The sequence below is a fragment of the Galleria mellonella genome, unplaced genomic scaffold (assembly GCF_026898425.1).
Source record: "Galleria mellonella isolate WM207_F2 unplaced genomic scaffold, CSIRO_AGI_GalMel_v1 utg28, whole genome shotgun sequence".
NCBI lineage: Eukaryota > Metazoa > Arthropoda > Insecta > Lepidoptera > Pyralidae > Galleria > Galleria mellonella.
The window spans coordinates 5,795,800-5,818,993 of NW_026442064.1; the positions used below are offsets into that span (position 1 = coordinate 5,795,800).

Consider the following 23,194-nt stretch of genomic DNA (forward strand, 5'->3'; position numbering starts at 1 on the left):
ACCTCCATTAGTCTTCTTTAAATAAGCAGTATATTAAAAAATAAAACAACAACATATAAAAACACTTTGTTTTATTATAATATTAATTAGTCCACTCCATAACCAATTAATAAAACTTATATAATGGGATAATTAAATAATATTATATGTACATAAAATGATTCAATTGGGAAAAATCATCAAACTAGTAGAACGAAGTGTGATATGACGCTGCTATAACTCACGTTTATTGCAGATTAAGTAAACGTATTGTACTTTCGCGGTATTGCTCATCAAATCTTTTCAAACCAATAGTTTGATGCTTGTACATATTTATGACATCAATTTGAACTTGAATCTAATTCTAATATTCACCCCGTTATGCACAAGTAAAATTACATTAAATAATATACATATCTTTGACTTTTTCACTTTTGTGACAACTGGGTTTTCTGCTATTGTTTGTTTGTATTTGCTCCTGATCATGTCTTTGTAATTTGTATTTATATACTTTTTTGTGATAACGCAGGGAGTTCACACTTCGGCTTATTTAGGTGGAAATAAGCGATTTATATTTACCTTAACTCTAATACACTAACATTAAATATTTTCTTGATGTTCAATTTCCATTTTTATATTTTATAAATATATTCTGATGAAATAAAATCTGAAAATAATTCAACAAACAGGGAAATAATATATTGTTTTACAGTGAAGTATCGAGAAACAAACTATAATGAACATAATGTACAAAAGTACCTAATAGTTGCAATAAAAAAAATATAACGTACTTTATACAGGCTCTTTATAAGAGTTTTCAAATACATTCTGGATAATCAGTCAATCAGTTATACTGTATTTAATTTATATTGTTATATTCCATATATCTAACTAAAAACATTGTCAGTATTACATACTGAATTCAAATAATAAATTATTTTTTCAAAGTTCAAATACAATTTTAAAAGATTGCTGCGTAAATATAATACATACTTAAAAATAAAACTATAATAATTAAAATCATGATTTTAATACAAAATTGCGTTTTCAATACATCCCATAAATTACTAAGCTTTAATTTCATTCAATAAAATTCCGATTTCTTAAGTTAATTGAATATCTATTGGGTTCCGTCCAATATATAGATAAGTATAATGATAAAAAATAAATATTGTGATGTCCTACTACATAATCAGCGTTATGTACAAAATAATCAACTAAAGTTATATCTTAACGTCAATAATTACTGTTCATGACTGCTTTTATGAGTTTAGATAAATGTACCATAATAAATAAAATAAAATTCATTAAACAAATTTTCTGGCACTTATGTATAATTTTGAAAAAATGTAAAGAAATATTTTTGTTGTAAGAAAATCTATTCACACTTTTACCCTCTTTTTTAATTTCGAAGAAGTGGTGACATCGGGAGTTGCATACTATATAGATAAAGAATACATTACCAATATACTAACTGAATTGACCGAATATTCAGTTTCTAAGAGACAATACAAAGATTTTTCTGAAATAAAACTAAAAACTAAACATAATTACACAACTGCAGACGCGGAGATATTTTAGTGTAATTAAAATCAGTCTATAGCTGTCATTGTATCATTTAATAATATTATTGTTTATACAATGAATCAATAATTAATGTAATCCTATATTAACAGATTAATCTCAAGGCATTGCTTAGATGCCTTATATGTATCTTAGATGTATGACTTACCGCCTTGTATGTCTTACCACCTCTGATCTTTAATGACCGCAGTTAGGTTGGGAGGATTGACGTCAATATTATTTACATGATAATAATCTTGATTTTGTTGACATTTGAAACGCCGATGATAAAACCGACTAGTCATACTGTCAAATTATTTATATCAAGTATAAATTTATATATAAAAATTTGCATCTATATACTTTGTCTACAAAGCTAAATAATTTATATAGTAAGTAGAATTAAGTAGTGCAGGAAGGGTTCCTCCCTGGTTTAAACTGGCGGGAAATCGGCAAGGGATGATATGTGTGATTGATGTCGGGCCAATATCGTGAGGAATTCACCAGGTATTAATTACGATGGTTTCCAGATGGATTACGTGATTCATAATAAAAATTTTAGAAACAGATATTCTGAATCATGTTTGAAAGTGAATTTGTTTATTTGATAATACTTCAATACCTCAACCAATTGTCATGAAATTTTGTAAACACGAACTATCTGGAATGAAGAAGGACGCAGGCTACCTTTTAGCCCTAATAAAAAAATATTAATATATTCTGATCGTACAGACAAAGTCACAGGTTAAAATTATGAGGTTTTGAAATCCGAAAGTATTTTTTTGTCAATAATTGCTTTTTAAATTTACGCGGCAGCATATTAATTTTTATATGTATTTTAAGTAATTCACTCAACTTAAATGCGATCACTAGTAACCACAATCTAGCCATACTCGTGCAAAAGTTTTACTCTCTATCCAACTTTATTGCTTCCTTTACGAGCTGCTACCAATTTTGTTAAATTCAATATTTAAAATCGCAAACCAAAAACATACAAATGTAAACTACAGCTAAGGCTAGAGAAAATAAAAATAAAAAATCTACTTTGTACGTAATCGATGTTCCTACACCCAATTATATAATCTACGCCACTGGTACTCTATTACTAAAATTATAAACATAATAAATAATAAACTTTTAACACTACGCATATAAAAAGTTACAAAGATGTCGCTTACAATTACGTAAACATTTACGTAGTTAATGTATTTAATTCTTATATATACAAATTCCAAATATTCAATAAATATTGGAATAATATGAAAATAGCTAAAATTTTCACTGAAGTATTAATAATTTTCTTTTCACACCTCGACACATGTCGTTCTACTACAACATATATCACCATTATATTCTATTACGAACAAATCAAAATTAGAAGTCATATTAAAAATAAACTGTTCTGTACAATATTATAAAATTTCAACACAATGTTACTGAAGCGTCTTATGGAGATAATTTATTAGATAATTAACAATTTAAAGGTACAGAATCTCTCGATCTTTCTAGTTCACCACCGCTTAGTTGCCGTTCATTTCTGAACCAATATAAAACGCCGATATAAATTCGCTCAAACAGCATTATTGCTCGGTCAAGACTTGCGGTCTAGCGCGCGGAAAGCGGCACAGTAATTAAAACCAAATTAATGGAAATGAGCGAGGGATGGGCAGCAGCGTCCCTCTTAAAACATCTCTAAAGCTTAACTGTAGTTGCCAACCCGCCTGCCAAGCGTGGCAACTACTGGCAAAAACCCCCTAAAGGAGAGGCTTATGTTCAGCAGTGAACAGTTAAAAGCTGATATGATGATGATGATGAATGGAAATGTATAAAAAAATGCCACACTCTAAAACCCGCTTCGATTGCGATCGATCTTAACGAGCCTCTAGACAAAAAGAACTTCTTAAGTAGCTATGTAGAATAACGTAAAAGTATCTACAAATATATTATTTAGGTTCCTATTTATCTTGAGTTTGCCCTTTTAGGCAAGTGGTAAATGAATTTAAATGTATCAAGATAAGTTTCTGCTGCCGCATATATGAGATTTAAATGAGATACATGAGAATCCTATTCATTTCCGTATCAACATTAAATGTATATACAAATAAATTATACGTTCCCCTAGACAAGAGACATGTGGATCTATCAATAGGTCCGTTTACATTGGGCACTCAAAACGAGAGAGAACAAGACGCTGAACGTCACTGTCTCGTTCTATCTCATGCACGCGATAACGATAACGTATCTATCGATAAATTCGTTTACTACTTATCTAAGGGAGGTCACGCCGCTAAGCCCAAGTCGTGGCCGAGCGATTACGCTTACCATCACTTACAACCTAGGCCCACATTTCCCTAACGAGACTAGTTTTATATATATAACATACTATAGATTTGGTATAACATTCTATTGTGAAAATAATAACACATTCATATAACAAGCTTCGTATAGATAAAACGGAATCTGTCGTCGACACGGCTCGCGCCGATACACGGAATTACAACAGAGCTGCGAATATTACATATCACAGCAAACGTAAGATAAAAAAAAAATGTGGTCAAGTTCTATATATCTGATTTCTTTATGCGTAAACAAACCGTATCCTTAACAAAAGTTAAAACTACGTAGTTGGTAACGAAAAAATATCACTAAATTTGTAAGTCCATAATATTATAATAAATGCTCCTTTTTGATATTACACGAATATAATCTAAGAGGTAGGGTCAGGACACTCGGCCGGCGGACGGCTCGCCGGGTTGGCCTGTACACCATACAGTGCCAACGCGAGCTCGTAGGCCACCTTCCATACACACATGTTCACACACAAGCCCACATCATCATGCCGCCTTCATACAGTGACATGTCTCAACATAATTATATCACATAATTTAATTAATAACATATATATATGATAAGACCTGAAAATAATAATGCGTTTACATTAACTATTATTAGTAAAATTAATATATTTATTTGCTTTTGTACATTCACCAGTAGGTTTTAGGTTATACCAAAATGTACACAAACGGACTTATCCCTCAAAGGAATTTCTTCCCGTCAACTTCGAGAATCAAAAAGGAGAAATGATTTATAGGGTTAGTATAAAAAGCAGTTCGTATAGTTTTCATTGTAAAAACTTGAGCCAGTATTTACATGCCAAATTCTTAATTTACTTTTTAAAATAGTTTTGTTATAAAAAAGCAAAGGGTAATAATCAACACTATGACTATTCAAAAATGCTTATTATTAAGTTTACTTCATTTTTTTTATTTATTAATTTAACAAACTTTTTTATATTAACGCAGGTTGCAAATAACATTTATTTTATTCATGCAATTTATAATTCTCGAATCCTTTTTCGATGAAAATCAAAAAAGGATTCAAGCTAGAGGGACAGTAACAAGGAGGTATACCACTTAAGCTCTTTCCGAATAACGCATTAAAATTTCCAGCTCTTGAACGAGCGGTCTTATTACACGCGCCAGGATGAAAACCAACATTATATACTGTCTATAGCCACTTATTGCCTACAGAACACTTTATAGAGTAAAAAATACTTGTTAAAATATATCATTATAATATAATTAATATAATATAAATAAGTTCATTATATTTAAACATCTAATAAACATACAAAACACAGATCTTAGAAATATAACATCAAAACATTGTTTTGTGATTAATAAAAAATATATTAATAAGGTACGTAATATTCAATTACAATTAAGATCAAATTAAACTGAAAGTGGACGAATGAAGAAATTCTAAACGTGTTTACAACGAAAATGAACACTACATGAAATCTATACCTAAAAATAAAATTCTCTCTGTGTATCTGTATTATCGAATTCTCTACATTTTTTTTATAATCTCATATTTTTGGTTTGTAGTAAGAAAATACCACAAAACGCCACTTGTCTATCACCTTATGCTATTATACTGATTTTCTGTTAGTATATTTGTATAATGTTATAAAAAATCGTCTGTGTGTCCGAACGGTTTAATCTCCAAAACTATTGAATCTATTGACATGAAATCTATACATACAAATTGTACAGTGACCCTGGGAACCACTTAGTTTAGGACTCGCACAGACTATCTCGAGAACATCTATAATAATTATTACCCTTTTAAAATTTTCCTTATCACAAAATATAATTACACACACCCTTATTCAGAAAAAAACTTAAAATCTCCAACAAACCTACTCTATTATTTATGCATTGTCATTTAAAAATTTTGCTCCAAAGAGACGTAATGCCCCCAATAGTTAAAATAGATTTATTTGAAATTCGATATTTTTATGAATAAGGAGGTTAGAGTTTTCCTGTATATACGAAATAAGAAATTCTCGTGAATAATTTTCCAATACACTTGGAATGTTTCTACCTACCGATTTGTTCATCTACAGGCGCGTGTAAGGACAATAAAGTCTCTACTTTTAACAGGCCCTTCTATATGGAATAAAACACTTCACGCTCTCTTGTCACAGAATGATATAAAAATAATATTTTAAGTCAATGCTTAAAAATGACTATCATAATGTCTTATTAATGATAGATTACATTAATCGATTTTGACGCATCACTCTCTAAACTTATCTATAAAATTATAATTTCAAGTTGATATTACAGCGAAATCTTTATTTTAAGGACTAATATAAACTAAATTTCTAACATGTAATTTAATATTATTATAAACTTAATTTCTAATTGTCCACAAAATAGTACTTTCGTGAATCTATCAAATTAAAATATTAATTTTGATGATAGGTTAAGAGAATGACAGCTCAGAATTGACCTCAGTGGCTGCTTTATCAAACTTCTCTCCTCTTCTCCCCTCTCCCATTATATTTCGCTGCCATATATGTACATCAGGTAAAATAAGATAGCAACATTCACCATTTCGGCTTTTCTCATGTATTTGGTAACTAAAATATATCTACCGCTTGTTTGCCACTTCATTAGGGAGGCTGGTTTGATTGACTATGACAAATTTAAAAACTTCGCCAGTATTTTTTAATAAAGTCTGATGTGTATGTAACATTAAATACATTTAAGGATCTCAGACATTCTAAAAAGTTCTTAAACGACAAGACTGAGGCATGGGGAACTTATCTACAGTGGTGGCAGATAACATACAAGATTCATAATGGATGCCTTAACTGGGCATATGCCAGTAAGGAATATATTATACAAGATGGGATGGGAAATAAGAAGATATTATCCTTGAAATCAGTATCAATGGAACACCTGATGTACAACTATAATTCGTTGGCAAGTATGTGTATGAGTCTACTGGGAACCGCTTATCCAAAGCCAGGGGACTAAAGATATTATAAACAGCGGAATATCACAAAGGTAACACATAGGATCTATAAAATGATGGTTAGGGGAAGGGAGGAGCACAAAAAATCCCACTGGACGTGCAACAGCTTAGCTAACCTCATACGCGAATAAAATTACATTTCTACAACCATTTTTGTTTCCTACTAATAAATTTGGATATATGTACTTATCATTCAATACCTACCTTTGTACCATGTACTATGTTATGTATATGTTTATTAAATAAATAAATAAATAGGGGCAGGCAAAATGTTCACACTATAACATATAATATTATCAAAGGATATAGATGAATTGCCAATTAATATTAATGCAGATAAATCACAAATGTTGGATTGATAAAGTTGCGATTGCATATAGAAGAGCCTTTTAACAATTTTGTTATATCATGGAATACATCTACTGATTTGTACCTGAGGAAGCATTGTATGAAGACAGCCAAATGATAGGGTGTTTTAGCTCGATTACAGTTTGATGTGATCTCCGGTGCCGATGTTCGCGAGGGTCTTCTTTATGCGGAGTGCAGTTAGTCTGGCTGCTGGATTCTGATACCAGCACTCCTTCATTACTTTTGATATCGCGGACAGTACCTAAAAAAAGTTTACATTTATGAACAAGAGCAGTACCATAGACATAACAGAGTATACTGTTTCACCCATGATACCCCCCATGCGTTGCCATTCCTGAGGACTTAGGTGTTATTCCTCCGTACCCAGTAAATTCACGCCATATCCCACCCTTCAAACCGAAACACAGCCATGCAAACAAAACTTCTTTACGGTTGAAACACGAATGGGACAGAGGTATCCAAGTAATCGACTTTTGTACAAAGTCTCCCTCTGGTACTGATGATGCTACAATGCATGAAGTATAACAAAATATGTAGATACTTACAGGGTCCGAATGCCACCTATTGGGCACGTTCGGTCGTCGCTTCTCGACGCATACGACCCGCCGCATGTCCTCGAGCGCGGGGTCAGGTGGCACGCACTCATAGTACGGCGGCTGGTACTCGTCGGGCATGGCGCCGCATCGCCGTGCGATTTCCCACAGCACCAGACCGAACGAATACACATCCGAGCGTTTGTATGGATCGAACTGTCGGGTGTCCATCGTTTCGTCTAGTACCTAGGAATTGCAAATAATTTATGTTATTCCCTTGTTTATTTATTGTTAACTTTGCACCGTATTAGTAAAGAATAGTGTTGCAATGAAAACTCTAAAGTTTAAAATAAAAAAAATTATAGATGTAACATTTCAAAGACAAAGACCAATGTCACCTTATTCATATAACCATCAAACGTCTCTAATAAAATAATTAGTAATAATAGTTTTTATGAATATGTCGAGTGTTCTTAAATTTTTCCTTCTTTAAATCTAATGAGAAATCAACAACGTCATAATAATTACTTGTTTAATGTTGTCATCCTTGGTATACTTCGTTTTGTTCAACGTAACCATACTAAGAGTATTTAAAAATATACTTTACCACCATCACCAAACATGGCATCTAATGTATGTCTATAATTATACACCTTGTAAGGGAGGGTCCCTTACAAGGTAAGTGTACTAAATGCTAACCCTTTGTATCCGGGAGGAAGTGGTTGTTAGTAACGGGGAGGTTAGTCCCCATTGCTGTCAATATATCCTATCAGGTCGACCTCCACGTAGTTCCCCCTGGAAACTATCGTGACTAATTTCTTGTTAAATTTTTCACGATGGGCTAATTGACCTGCCTTTTCATCATCACCTATCACCCCTCACTGGTACCCCGCCAGTGTACCAGTGAGGGATGATAGCGCAGGCGGGGTTACCATGCCATTTTCACCCATTAAAAAAACCCTCGAATCCTTTTCATCACGTTTACTAATTACCTCTGGTGCCATATACCGCTTGGTGCCTACGCGGTTAGTGGAGGGCACGTCGACAGAGTCGCTGGCGACGTTGTGCCGCACGGCAAGACCGAGGTCGCCAATCACACACGTAAGGTTGGACTTCACAAGGATGTTCTTTGACTTGAGATCACGGTGAGCGATGGCTGGTTTACCTGTACGATAAAAATTTATTCTTTATACAGGTCTTGCTTGGTACTAAATATACTTTTATTATTTTAATTTCAATTATTCATATATCTGCTTTCCTTTAGCATTGATCAAATACCAAGGCATATTAACGTCCCCCTACTGAGCATATTTCAATCCTTATAGAAGAAAGATATTAACCTACCGTTGTTATTGGATTACATCCTCAATTTGGCATAAGGTTTTATTTTTCCCCTTTCTTACATATTCCAATATAGACATGCCACAGATTACCCAAATATTAATAATTAGTTTTGAGTGCCTGGATAATTTTTTTTACTATATTATATAAAAATATCATTATCAAAAAAAAAAATGCAAAATATACCTATACAATTGACAATTATCAAAAACCTTGTGTCGATTTCGCATCTGTAACATTTATCACGATATAGTTTTACATAGTCTACCTATTTGATTATTTATAGAACATAGAATGGTACGGAACACACAATACTCTGTGATATCCATGATAACCCTCGTATTACCATTCTTAAGAACTAATATGTTATGTCCCCGTACCTACACATTTTTTTTTAATTCGACCCAGTTAACCGTGTTTTATAAAAAAAGATATTTATAATTTACCTTTGGTCCCTACAATATCCATATGCAAATGCGCGAGCCCGGTGGCAATCGAGAGTGCCATCTTGACCAGAGTGTTGGAGTCTATGGTCCGTGCGGTGAGGTAGTCGAACAGCGATCCGTTCTCATGATAATCAGTTATAAGCCACAGTTGTGTCCATGTGCCATTATCTACAATATAAATGAGAGCTATGTAATTTAATACTAGCAATTTCGCACGGCATTGCTTGAGTGAATCAGTATATAAAGAGAGAAATCAACAGTCAAGTTCATTCCATTGTATTTCTTTAAAAGGTACCTTTATTATCAGCCGCAATGAATCCTAAAATATTTTCATGTCGTAACATCACGGTCTGGTAGATCTCGGCCTCACGGAACCACGAGCACTCCTCCCTGGACGAGAATATCTTGACCGCCACGTTCTCGCCCCGCCAGCGGCCGCGCCACACCTCACCGAAACGACCCTTGCCGATAATGTCAATCAGTTGAATCTGTCTTGCTATTGATCGTTGCACGAGGAGTGGTAACCCTAAATGGAAGCAATCATTATTAATTTATCACATTTTATCATGGCTCGAATTCGGCAGGCTCCCAAAAATTTTATGTTAACTTAAAATTCACAACTACTATAAGAAAAACACTAAGTGCCAGTAATAGGCACCACACCAAGACGTGTTGGGTTGTAATATGCTCGACTAAATGAGGATATGTCGTGTGTTGCGTTCTATTCATCAATAATAGTCGATAAATGTCTCTTAATATCTCATTTGAAATTACCGTCGTGGAAGGAACGGAGGAACCCGTGCAATTTGAATCTTCCTCCGGTAAAGTCTGGTAAGACAGAAATCTGCGTGCAGAAGGATGGGTTTACTTTGTGTCGTGATTTAAAAAATATTTCAAATTAGTCATTCATTGTCGAATGTCTTGATTTTTTAACCGTTAAAAAGGAATTTTGTACATAGTTTTTGTATTAATACCGACTACTTCCAAGATCTTGGATTCACCCTTCATGATTCTTTAAGTATAATTTCTCGAGGTTAGTCGTTTTGTATAAAATTTACAATTGAGGGAGTATTCTTATATATTGACAAGAAAAAATATAAACTTGCCTGATCCGGAGCCCGAGGTAGTAAGTTCAATCATGTCACGTATAGTTGCTGTGCCCATGATGGGATGCCTGGGCTCGCCCAGTGAATCTTCGGCCGCAAATAGCGGCCTCGAGCCGCGACCCCCTTTCATCAGACTGCGGGACCGCTTCGCCCACCATAAGCTTATCGCGGCGCACACTCCCAACACCATCAGTCCCATCACCCATGGCAACACTTGCCATACCGTGGGAGTAGGACTCGATTCTTTTACCCACAACAATCACGTGTTAAAAATCACATTACAATTAACGACATACAACTTGAACAAACCCATAGAAATTTGCGCAGTATACGTAACATTGTTACTGCGTAACTGACGTGGTATTAAAATCATGCTCAAGTTATTTGTCGGTAACTTAGATATAGAATTGTAAAAAGAAAATATAAATGAAATTGCATTCACTTTGCTTTTTATTGATATTCTATCCTTTTTGTCTTGGTATCACAAGTACACATATTCTATTTTTACTTTATAATTGTGACAACAAGACATAGGGAGAAAAAATATGTGATTTGACCGACAATGTAGTATAAAAAAATACAACAAAAAAATCAAAGAAGCTTTTTATTGAGAGGCTTTAAAAAGAATAAAATAAAAGAATAATAAAATGGAAAAAACCGAAGTTATTATTTGTGATTTTTGTTCATTCAATTTATTAAGATATTATAGATAAACTAGATACCACCGTCTAGTTATTAAAGTACTGTTAGTAATAAAAAAATATAATTAAAGTATAATAATTTACTACTTATAAAATGGAAAAGAAATAAATATAGTCATAAGGACAAACTAAACATGTAAATAAACTATATATAATTAATTATAGCTTTTCAACAATAAATCAAATATTAATAATGTTAATCATAAAGGAAGCCACCACCACTGCTATATAAACTTGGGTGTCATGAAATAATATAAATATACACCTTATATTGCCAATAATAGTAATGCGACGGACCAAAGCGATGATATCTAATAAGAGCTGTGCCTAAAGAAGCATGTTGAGCATATGCACGGACACAAATAATACTTGCACGTTGCAATTAACAATTATATATGGGCGCTTTTATTCTTTACCGTGCACGATTTATCGTAAACTTCCATGTTATTATAGTGCAGTTTCACGATATATCGTGCAAATGAACACTTTTATACTTTACCGTGGACGTCCACGATATCGTAGAATAACGACGCCATTTTTTATTATTACATACTTATTTCATTATACATGTATATATTATTTAGGTTGTTTATTTAGTTAATATTTTGCAATCTAATCAATTAGAACCAACTCATCTTAATCAATTTTGCCTTAAAATTAAATTTAAGTTCTGTTGACTTTTTTACAATATGTTATTCTTAATGTTGTAATATTTAAAAAAATGGCTGCCGTTACAATATGAAATGTTGTGTATATCATAGACTTAGTATAACGTAGTATGTACTAACACACTGGCAATGCAAACACAAAAACGAGACAAAAATGTAATTAGATACACTTGTGTGTGTCAAATGTAAATGTGGTCATGAAACAGTTCGGCACCATGTACATTCTATCGTTAGATTATTTATTGATTCTGTATACGATTGTAAATCGAAATTAAAAACTTTCTATTTCATTTAACAATAAGTAATTTTAAAAGTTGATAATTTTTTTTTTTTAAATTTTAGTACATATGTAATAAATTGTACGTAGTATGTACATATCATGAAATAATTGTGTTGTAAAACAATAACATTTTTGAACCCAAATATTTTTGTGGAATATATACATGATATTATACATATAATGGTGTATATTTAACTGACTTCAAAAATAAGAGGAAGTTTCAATTCAGTTGTATTTTTTTTATGTTTGTTACCTTCGAACTCCATTATTTATATACCAATTTAGAAATATCATTTTTTTCTCTTATACTCGTATAATTCCATAGAAATTTTATTATAATCACTTCAGCAATTTGGTTTTCAAATCAAAATAACTGGTTTTGCCACGATCAATGTATAAATATATAGTCATTCTTAAAGATTGAGGTGTTATACTTCCATAATTTGTATTTTTTCTGGCAGAGATACTTTGTACAAAAATCGTCTGCTGGGGTACTTTTGGGCAATTTCTACTTATGCTATGAAGCAGTTGTATTTGCATGGCTATGTTTTTGTTTGTTGGGACAATTTGTGGGATATAGCGGTGAACTTACAGGGTACAAGCGTAACAGCTTAGTCTTCAGAAATAGCAACGCCTGAAAGGTATCACGGGCGACATAGTATACTCTGTTATGTCCATGGTACTCATTCATATCTACAGGCGACCGTTACCAGTTTCCACTAAATGGGGCGTCAGCATATTTGAAAAAAAATTAATGCAATGTCACCCTTAAAACCGAAACACAAATAATACGACGATTTTTTTACGTCAGTTGTCATTCAAATATTTTTTATTTTTTGCTTTCGTGTGTATAATAAATTTATATATAATTATTATAGCTGCATATGTAACGGCCTCTTACCATTGTCAATTTGTAAACCGATTATTTCTTGACAATCTCTAAGCAATTGAAGTTATAATTTGTATATATTCGCGTATTTGTTATTATTTTAATTTAAATACTTGAGTCTTCAAAGTATTAATTAGTTTAAATGTGATAATTATCTTCTATCGATTCATATACAAAATATATAATTCTAAATATTGTATTTAAATAAGTGAAATGTGTCGAACATAATTATACGTAAAATATGAAATTGTATTTTTTTTTTCTGTTATTTGTATTACATTCAGATAAAGCATACTTAATTTTAACTACATTCACTTAAAACTTATTTCACTTCAATATTTAAAAATAATTAGAAATTACTCCCGCCAAAACAGCTTCGAGCATATGCTACGCATATTATAATCCTATTTTTTCTCTCGCTTATATATTTTCGTTCATTGCCAATCTATATACTTTATAATCTAAAGTGTATATGTGTACAACCCTGTTACTACAGTTGTCAAAATAAATTACATGTTTAAAAATGGCCGCAGACACAAGATGAGCGATCAATATTATAAACTTGTAAAAGTTTTGTCTATCACAAAGTACCATTAGACATTACACAAACACACAAAGGACACAAAGGACCATTACACAAAGTATCACAAAGTACATCACAAAATACCAAAGACCATTTTTCATAGTTTTGTAATATACAAATAAATGTATGAAATGAAAGATAGCTTTAAATGGTTTAATAATGATGTTCTTTAGCACCATATTTATTTTCAACCGACTTCACAACGAGGAGATTATTAATTTGACTATATCTATTTTCATATTTTCGGTATGAATATCGTTTCTGAATAATTTTGTGTTGCGAATTTAACTGCTTTTGAATTCTAATCTCTGATATCCATTTCGTTTTTAATTCTAAATTCAGAATTGCTGAAAATATTGCTTAAGAACATATTAATAAAATTTTGTCAAAATCAAAAGTTACGCCTTTTTAAAATAGACTGACAAAAAACATGCGCATTTAAATTCCTCATAAAGTTATCAAAATCACCCTAGGAGGTGGGTAAGAAACAGCATGGACAGGTACCCGGGAGCTTCGGCACCCTCACACTTTGTACGTATACGCTACACTTGCACAATTGTCGCCACGATCTTACAGGGAGCTTAGGTGTTCTACGATGCAGCAGTAAAACGTGCACATCCAAAATTATAACAGAGCAGCCAGACACATGCATATACACATACTACACTTGCAGAATTGCCGCGACTTAGGGCTTAGGTCAACTACGGAAAGGTTACGGCAATGCCGTGACCGTGCACGATCACATTGTTATCGTACGGAATGCTTAAAAGCGTCACAATACAAATGCATACACTTACTCTCCAATTGTATCGTGACGATAAAAACGTACGATATCGTGTAATTCCACGGAAAAGTATAGAAGCGTCTATACACATAATATATTTGCAGAATTGCCGCGACGATTTTACAAGAAAGCGTAGGTCTACCACGGAAAGGTTACGGTAGTGCCGTGATTGTGCACGGCCGTTATTATCGTAGAAAAGGCTTAAAAGCGTCCCATACATTATACTCTCCCATTATATCGTGACGATAAAAATGTACGATATCGTGCAGATCCACCGAAAAGTATAAAAACGCCCATACACATAATACACTTGCAGAATTGCCGCGACGATCTTATAGGAGAGCCTGGGTCTGCCACGGAAAGGTTACGGTGGTGGTGCTGGGATCGAGTCCGACCACGTTATTATTGTAGAAAAGGCATAAATCATCTCCATACAAATGCATATATTTTGCTCTCCCATTGTATCGTGACGATAAAAACATACAATATCGTGAAGTTTTACGAAAAAGTATAATAACACCCTAAGTGATTGCACAAACTGCCACATAAATATTATTTTATTATTACACTATCGAATACAGATCATATCTTACATGAAAACACATAAAAACACATTTAAAATGAAATTATCTCACTTGTTTATTCATAATTTATAAAAAAAAAAAAAAACCAAAACAATTTACTGATATCGAAAGTACGGCACTAGCTTAGTCAATTGATAAATTGATTTAGATATTTGATAGTGTAATAACAACAAACATATAATATTATTCTCGTCCGATAATGTTCTAATAAATAAATGCAACTACCAATAAAAATTATGTAACAACGCACAGCATTCGCTAATAATATAAACAATATACACGACACGAGAAAATACACAAAAGTACAACATTTTTTCACATAAGAAACAACAAAAACATCATACAATTTAATCAGAAATACGCTATCGCAAAATATCGTTTTTTACGCAATTCTTTTAGTTTTGCACAGAAAATGTTATTATATTCCCATAACCAACCTCAAATAAGAAATGTTAGCAATATTAATGAGTTAATTTTTAATTAGAAATCAGGTAAAAAAAATATTAATCAAGATGCAATAGGCGTTAAATCAAAAGTCATGCGAGTTAATCAAAATTAAAAAAGTACCGGCTCATGATCACTTATTTGTTTCCTGTAGTTACAATGGATAATGTAATTTCGACTTCCCTAAATCGTAGTTCATGATCTTCTTATTCCATCCTATATAAACAAACATTCCAACATTCTGTACGTTGGTAATTATCACCGACAACATTTACTGTATTAAAAACCACCCCAAACATGCCATATATTACATTCCAATCATTTCATGTTCGTATAGCAATTATTTTTTTACTTACATGAATTAAATACCGTATATGAATTATGATGTAGACTCATGGCAAATGCGATACGGATGTCCCGACGAATATCAAACATTCACATGCAAATTGTTCCGCAATGTGAATTTTCTAATGGCATAAAAATAGATCCTTGTTAGAACACCGTGGGGTGGATATGATATAACATGGTGGGACAGTACAGTACGCTCATGTGGACATCACAATATAAGCGACCCAGATAATTCGCCCCGACGACACATCTGTCTCCATCCGTACCTGCGAAGATGTAACGGTTACAGAAGTCCTCTGAGCAGCAACTCATGTCAGGATTTTCGTCCTCGCGACACCATATAGGCCTGTCGTCTGGAGGGAATGAGCGACTCAGGTTCCAACATCTACATCCACAAATCGTTACATTAGTGAAAATATTTCTCAACCTACACGTGATCAATGCCGGTCTACAGGAAGAAACTTAGTGGTATTAGAATAAAAGAAAAAAAAAATCTCAAAATCGTTAGCCATGCAGTCTCGCACCAAATACCAAGCTCTATCAGCGCCTTTGCTTGCCGCGCGGGGTGGCTGGAGATCGGTATTACTGGGCGCAGAGTGGTAGCAAGCTAAGTGCATAGTTAGCGGCACATCGAGGGACTAATTCCGCGTCGCTCCTACCTTGCGGCTTCGGTTGCAGCTCCAGGCGCAGCTCTCGATTGCACATGTCATGTGACTTACAACATTCGATCACCACGGAATCATTTCTAGTTCTCGTCGTGGAGCAACTGAAGGGGTGCTCGATGGGTATCAGTGATCTGAGGTCGATACAGCTGCGCCGCAAGTGGAACCACCATACATTATGTTTAGTAGGTTAAAGCAAAACCAACGCACACTCGGATAATAGTGTTTGTTAAGGTATGGCACATCATTCAAAACATACTAATATAATGCCATCGGACGGTGCCCGACGGCATTCTCTGGACTCTTAGTAGGTAGGTACATATTCAAATCACTAATTCAGAAGCAATATTGTTAGAGTATTGGCATCTCAACACAAAACTTATAGGAAATGGTAATGCAATTATAATTCTAATAATACATCAAACAAACTCAAAATCTGCATTGTCAAGTAGGTATCACACGCCCACAAGTGCGTAGAACGTCTTCTTACCCATAGCAGTGGCTTGTAGCACTTTGGACAAGTGTTCTCGAGCAATCTCATCAGAATTGCAGAAATCATATTGACAGCAATAGTTTGCTGAACGTTTGCATTTTATTGGATAGTCAGGAGGGAAGGCTGTTTTCAAGCTCATACAGCTTAATTCCACCTCTCTACACAGGCGAAGTGGTTTACAAAAAATATATTAACGTTGTAGGACAATCGCAAGTCTTACATAAGCAGATATGAGTTTGCCAATTGTTATAAATATAAATAGATTTATTAGGACAGTAAAGTGCCTTGTCCATAATAGATAAAAACAATAATTGTACCAATTGAATCGAAATATGTACCTCTAATAAAATCAAGTATTATAAAAATTTTGAAAATATGAGTGATACTCAGTAAAGAGGTCAACTAGTGTTAGGAGTGGCATGAGATAAATATATTTAGTTTTTATGTTTCTTACTTAAATATAAAGATATTTTATACTTAGGGGAAAAATCAGATATATAAATTTTGTAGGTTTTTAGGTACAAAATTATCAAAAACAAGTAAGTATAACGAGAAATAATATTTGAAAAATTAAGTATTTTCACCCCTTGTTTGCATATTTAATACTTTTATATGAAGTGTAAACAAATCCACTATCCTATCATTTTTAAATCCAGTACTGATTATTCTTCTATATGTATATGTCCATATGTAATATAGTCCATATATAATATAGTCTTCAAAACTTATTTCAATTAAAAAACTAATTTAATTTCGATATTAAAGCAAAATTTACACATACAGATATATTTAAAATCACTTAGTAGAAAAAAAAAATTAGCAAATTATTAGATAGATTATGGTAAAATAGAATTAATGAACTTCACATATAGTTAAAAGTACCTCTTAACGGAAAATCACCCATAAATACCTTACATGTTAGTTGAATGGATTGTTTGAATGCTAATATTGCGACAACATTAATTTGTGACTGCCATATTTAGCATTAGATAAAAATTGTCTGATATTTAATAAATATGATAAATAATGAGCAAACTCTACTCACTGGTAAGTGAACTTCTGTACGCCTGCTTCGATGCTTGTAGACGCGAAGCAGTAGCCATCAGTCTCACATGTCTCATTTGGACATGTTGGACTATTGCAATAACATTTAAGTCCTGAAATTAAACAATAAAATGACATATCAAAAATACTTTTGACACTATCTTATTAGTAATTAATTATTATAACAGAAGAAACATCTAATGTATTTTTTAATAGGTGTATAATGAAATTGTGACCCCGCTTGTACTAATAGTGTACAGTGTAGAGCACCAGAGAGGTATGATAAGTGAGAATGAAGCAGGTCAGTAAACCCAATGTGACGAATTCAACAATTATTAACCATGATGATTTCCTAGGTGAAGATTGACTTGATAGGTATATTGCTAGCAATAGGGCAGTTATTTTTTAATAGACAAATGGATTAGTACCCTTCTTGCGCTATCGGTATATGCTGGTGGGGCACCAACGAGGTGAGGAAAATGAATGATATAGGTGAGGATGTAAGCAGGTCAATTAATAAATCACAATGAATACATCAAGAATATGCCATGATAGTTTTCAGGGGGACTGCATGAAAGTAGACCTGACAGGGTATATTGCTAGAAATGGAACCGTTAGTCCCCATTACTAATAATTCCTGTCCCCTCACAATGGAGCAGTAAAACCCCCTTTACTAAAAATCCTTTTACCCCAAACATCAAATATTATTTGAGAAAAATTTTACATAAAAGTTGTCAGCTTAGTTAATTCTGTTTCACTCTTGTTTCACTCAATATTACTCTTTTTATATATAATGTATGCACCATGTATATATTTATAAAGACATAAAATTATAGTACAAGAAGTAGTTATGTTTAAATGAATTAATTTCGTGGTAAATATTTTAGAAAGTTATACAATAGAATAGCCTTTATATCTCGAAGCTCTTTACATATAATACTATAACAATACATGCAATAAATAATATTACATATGTATGAGTTTTTGTTTTTTATTTTATTATAATGTCTCGAAGTTCGGTGTGCATCTTGGCAAAGGCCTTCTCTAACGACTTGCATTGCTTTCTGTCTCTTGCAACTCTTCTCTAGTTGTAATCTACAGTTTCTTTAAGTTCATCCTCCCATCTTTTGCATTGTCGACCTCTATTTCACTTCGCATTTCCAGGGTATCATTCAGTCAAGTGTTTGGTCCTCCTTATAAGGGCGTCGTAGCATATCATCTCTATTTCATTTAGTCTACCTTAGTGAGAATATCAGTGTAACTTGTCCTGCCTTGTATATGTGTTTCTTTTCCTGCCTAGTTTCCTAATTCCCAACATACTTATCTCCATACCTCCCTGACAATATTTCAGCAATATACCTGTTATATTTAGAAAGTGCCTCCAGTTATGCAACCATAAGTAAGACATGGTAGGATACAAGTGTTTACTGAAGTCAGTATCTTTCATTATCTCTTTCAGTGACCAAAATCTTTTCCTTCCATTGGATATTCTTCTTTTGATTTCTGTAGTAGTTAACTCAATAAAAAAGATTATTTGGCCCAAATATATGTACTCTTCTACATATTCCAGATGTTAGTTATTTACGCTTGCTTTGAAATGTTTTAATAACACTTAAATTTAACATTATTTCTAGTAAAACATTACCACATTATAAGTGGAGCGGGTACTAGTACCCAATCTGTGGACTGCAGTCTATTAAGCAAGGCGAATATTTGTACCCATTTGGAAAGTACTTACGTTAAAAGCGGAACACAGTACTAGTACTCCTTGGTTGATTTATGAAATATAGTTCCAGGCCTCATAAATTTACAAAAAATAATTTAAATTATTCCATTAGTTTGTAGTGTAAATAAATTTATATAATTTGTATTTTTTTTATCTTGTTCTTGTGTCTTTTTACAAAAGGAAATGTTTTTCAAATGCTATAATTCATAAAAATATTAGTGCTTAGTTTTAGTGAATATTTAAAAAAAAACAATTGTTACATTGTTTCACTTAGTCTACAGTGTAAATATATTTTGTTTTAATAAAAAAAAAAACATATTATAGTAGGTCATGTTACAAAATATTATTAAAATGCAATCATTGCTTTTAAAGATTTTGCTAATTTTCAAACGTGAATTTTTCGCTTACCTCACAAATTTTGCCCACTATGCATTATCGTCAAGGCTATTAGACAGCCCGCCTAAAATGTGTTAATATTGCACAACTACAGTTTTGAAGTGTTTTGTCTAGCTACTACCCCATGAATAATTATACACAACTAAATTGTCTTCACCATTTAAAATCTTCTGTGTGAGATATAAAATTACTTTATCATGCAACTTCCTGTATAATATTCAAAAAATAATTTTACACATATGAAGCTATACAATAATAAACTCAACATTGTATATGAAAATAAATCCAGCACATAACTAATGTTACATTGTGTACTGAAAATTTCATAAATAGACAGATTTGTCTATAATGTAACAATACTACTAATGGGTGAATCATCATCTTCCTGCCCTTATTCCGATTATTTATTAGAGGTCAACATAATGTTTTTTTTTTCTCCCTTTCTTCTATATTAGCAGTAATTTCTGCATTCACTCCCATTATGACCTGACCATATTATCTTTCACACTGTCTATTCTTCTTAGGCCAATATTTAATACATGAATAGACTCACCCATAACATGTATTATCAATATAAGATTAACAAATTAAAATGGCTTGAGATTGTTCCAATACAACTTTAAAGAAATATTTTATACAGTTATAGATATTTGTGTTCTAGATTCAAATATGTATTACAGTGTTCAATAACAAGAATAAATTACTAACTATAGCATTGCAATATTTACTTAGTGTCTATAAATGCATGTTAAACCATATGTTTATTAACTGAATGGCTTTGTTACAGTCATATTTATTATTGGATCATGCTGTGTACACGTGCTGTGGAAAGTTTACCTGAACAATACAACAATGTATGTTAAATTTATAAATTTCTATTATAAGCACAAAGTAAATAAAATAAAATACAAATTTGGTCCATATAGCCACATCAAATCATAAACATACAAAATTAAATAACTTTCACCAATATTATCATAGTTTTATTATCAAAAACTATAATAAGAAATATGCTTTAGTTCTTATTATTTATAAGCATCTGCTAAATGTTTTTGTTTGATCAAACAAAAACATTTATTTAATATATGTTATAAACATGCAATCAATAGCATATGGTGCACCTATGAACCATAGAAAGTATATGATAAATAATTTATTTATATTATTATAATATTAATATTTTATTTATACATACTGTAGATTAGTGATAAAAATTTCTACCTTACCTTTGGTTAAAAGTATCTTCATTTTGGCGAATTATTTGTTCTTGATTGATTATGTTAAATTATTGTTGCATAAAAAAATACATACAATACGTATTCAAACACGACGCACGCTGTAAAAATCTCTAGGCGCAGGATATGGCCTTCAGAAACGTCAGAAACTTTAAATAGATTCCTATATAAAGTGCTTTTATTATCCTATTTAGCTTGGTAAGTCAAGTTAAATACCTTGGAGACAAGTTTACACTTATTCTACTGTATTTAATCATTAATAACCTGTTTTCACGTCTGTAACGTAGTTTTTTATTAACAACTGCACGTCTATTTACAGTATTTAGACACTAGGTAATAGCTACGTGGGATGTCTGAAATAAGCATGCGATGCATAAAATTGAGGACAACATACCATCAACTGCATCCAATCGCCGATAAAGTGCAAACAGTAATAATAGAAACCATTTTCGCCAGTGGAAAGTGTCCATGATCACGTTCTTATATTGATACATGATAGTTTATATAGGAATAGTAAAACACTTTTTATCGATACGCGAGAAACACGGCCATTGAAATGTTTTATAAACATATGACATTTTGAGTTTACTGTTAAGCTAAACAATTACACTGTTAATTACAAAACTAATGCATATTTGGACTTTACCAAACATATAATCTTATCACATAGTACAATATCAAAATAATTTTTAGAAAAATATTTTTTTCTCCGGGCAAATAGATAAATATTCGCCAATAAAGACAACATAAAATCCACAGAGTAATAATTTATGTTTTATAAACGTGAACCATTTGTTTTGTACCAATACACATCATAGACAATGAGTACATTCTGTGTCATTCTAATTCGAATAATTTTAATTTGATACTTTCGCAAAGTTACTATTTTATGAACCATTATAAACTAAATTTATAGTAATTTTGTCCTTAGAATAAAAGTATTTGGATGATATCAAATTAGAATTTAATTTTAATGATAAGAAAATAGTACTTTAGAACGACTCCAATGTCTATGGTAAAAACAAGTAAACATAGTGACAACAGATAAAGGTACAGAAAGATATATAACCAATTATAATTACAATTTACGACCCGAATATTTTTAATATTTATAAAAATTAAATATATCTAATTTCTGTAATATTGAATAAAATTATTAAGCACAAATCTATATAAATAGATAAAAGTATATATATATATATATATATATATATATATATATATATATATATATATATATATATATATATATATATATATATATATATATATATATATATATATATATATATATATATATATATATATATATATATATATATATATATATATATATAGATAGATAAATAGTATATATTTTACTTTTTTGATAAAATTTGTTTGATTTGACTTCGTGTGCTTTATAAAAAAATGCAAGTATTTTATAAATGAATATTTTTAAATCAATAAATTGCGATAGAAATTATTTTAATTTCATTAAAATAATTTGCTTTCATAAAATAATTCATAAAAATAGCTTGTATTTTTAATTAATAACATTTTAATCAATTACTGTAAAATGTGTTATTGATATTAGCTATAAACTATAAAGCGATCCATAATTAAATTAGGTATTGATTTTATTATATGAATAAAAATGGAACCAATTAAAAAGAATCCTTTTTTTAAAGTATTTTGAAATAACTTCATTATAAA

General features: G+C 31.7%; 1 protein-coding gene across 3 annotated transcripts; it reads right to left on the reverse strand.

Annotated features, from left to right (window-relative positions):
- Positions 1-56: 56 nt before the first annotated feature.
- On the reverse strand, positions 57-22,273 carry LOC113521512 (TGF-beta receptor type-1). Of its 3 annotated transcripts, none has more exons than XM_026907064.3 (9): positions 21,894-22,273; positions 18,144-18,255; positions 16,603-16,754; positions 10,663-10,905; positions 9,852-10,082; positions 9,557-9,724; positions 8,762-8,934; positions 7,782-8,015; positions 57-7,477 (listed from the first exon to the last, which is right to left on the reverse strand). In XM_026907064.3, the coding sequence occupies exons 1-9, from the start codon at positions 21,991-21,993 to the stop codon at positions 7,352-7,354; spliced, it is 1,539 nt and encodes a 512-aa protein (XP_026762865.1). In that variant the 5' UTR covers positions 21,994-22,273; the 3' UTR covers positions 57-7,351. The 3 variants fall into 3 exon arrangements, with proteins under 3 accessions (XP_026762865.1, XP_026762872.1, XP_052751327.1); XM_026907071.3 differs by lacking the exon at positions 16,603-16,754 and adding an exon at positions 16,210-16,328 and having other exon boundaries at positions 21,894-22,272; XM_052895367.1 differs by lacking the exon at positions 21,894-22,273 and adding an exon at positions 21,491-21,825.
- Between the last annotated feature and the right edge of the window lie 921 nt (positions 22,274-23,194).

Coding starts and splice junctions, on each gene's coding strand:
- LOC113521512 (XM_026907064.3), bottom strand. CDS start 21,993: ATGTATCAATATAAGAACGTGATCATGGACACTTTCCACTGGCGAAAA. Junction 8,935..9,556: donor GGATATTGTAGGGACCAAAG/GTAAATTATAAA, acceptor TTTATCGTACAG/GTAAACCAGCCATCGCTCAC. Junction 7,478..7,781: donor ATAGGTGGCATTCGGACCCT/GTAAGTATCTAC, acceptor AACTTTTTTTAG/GTACTGTCCGCGATATCAAA.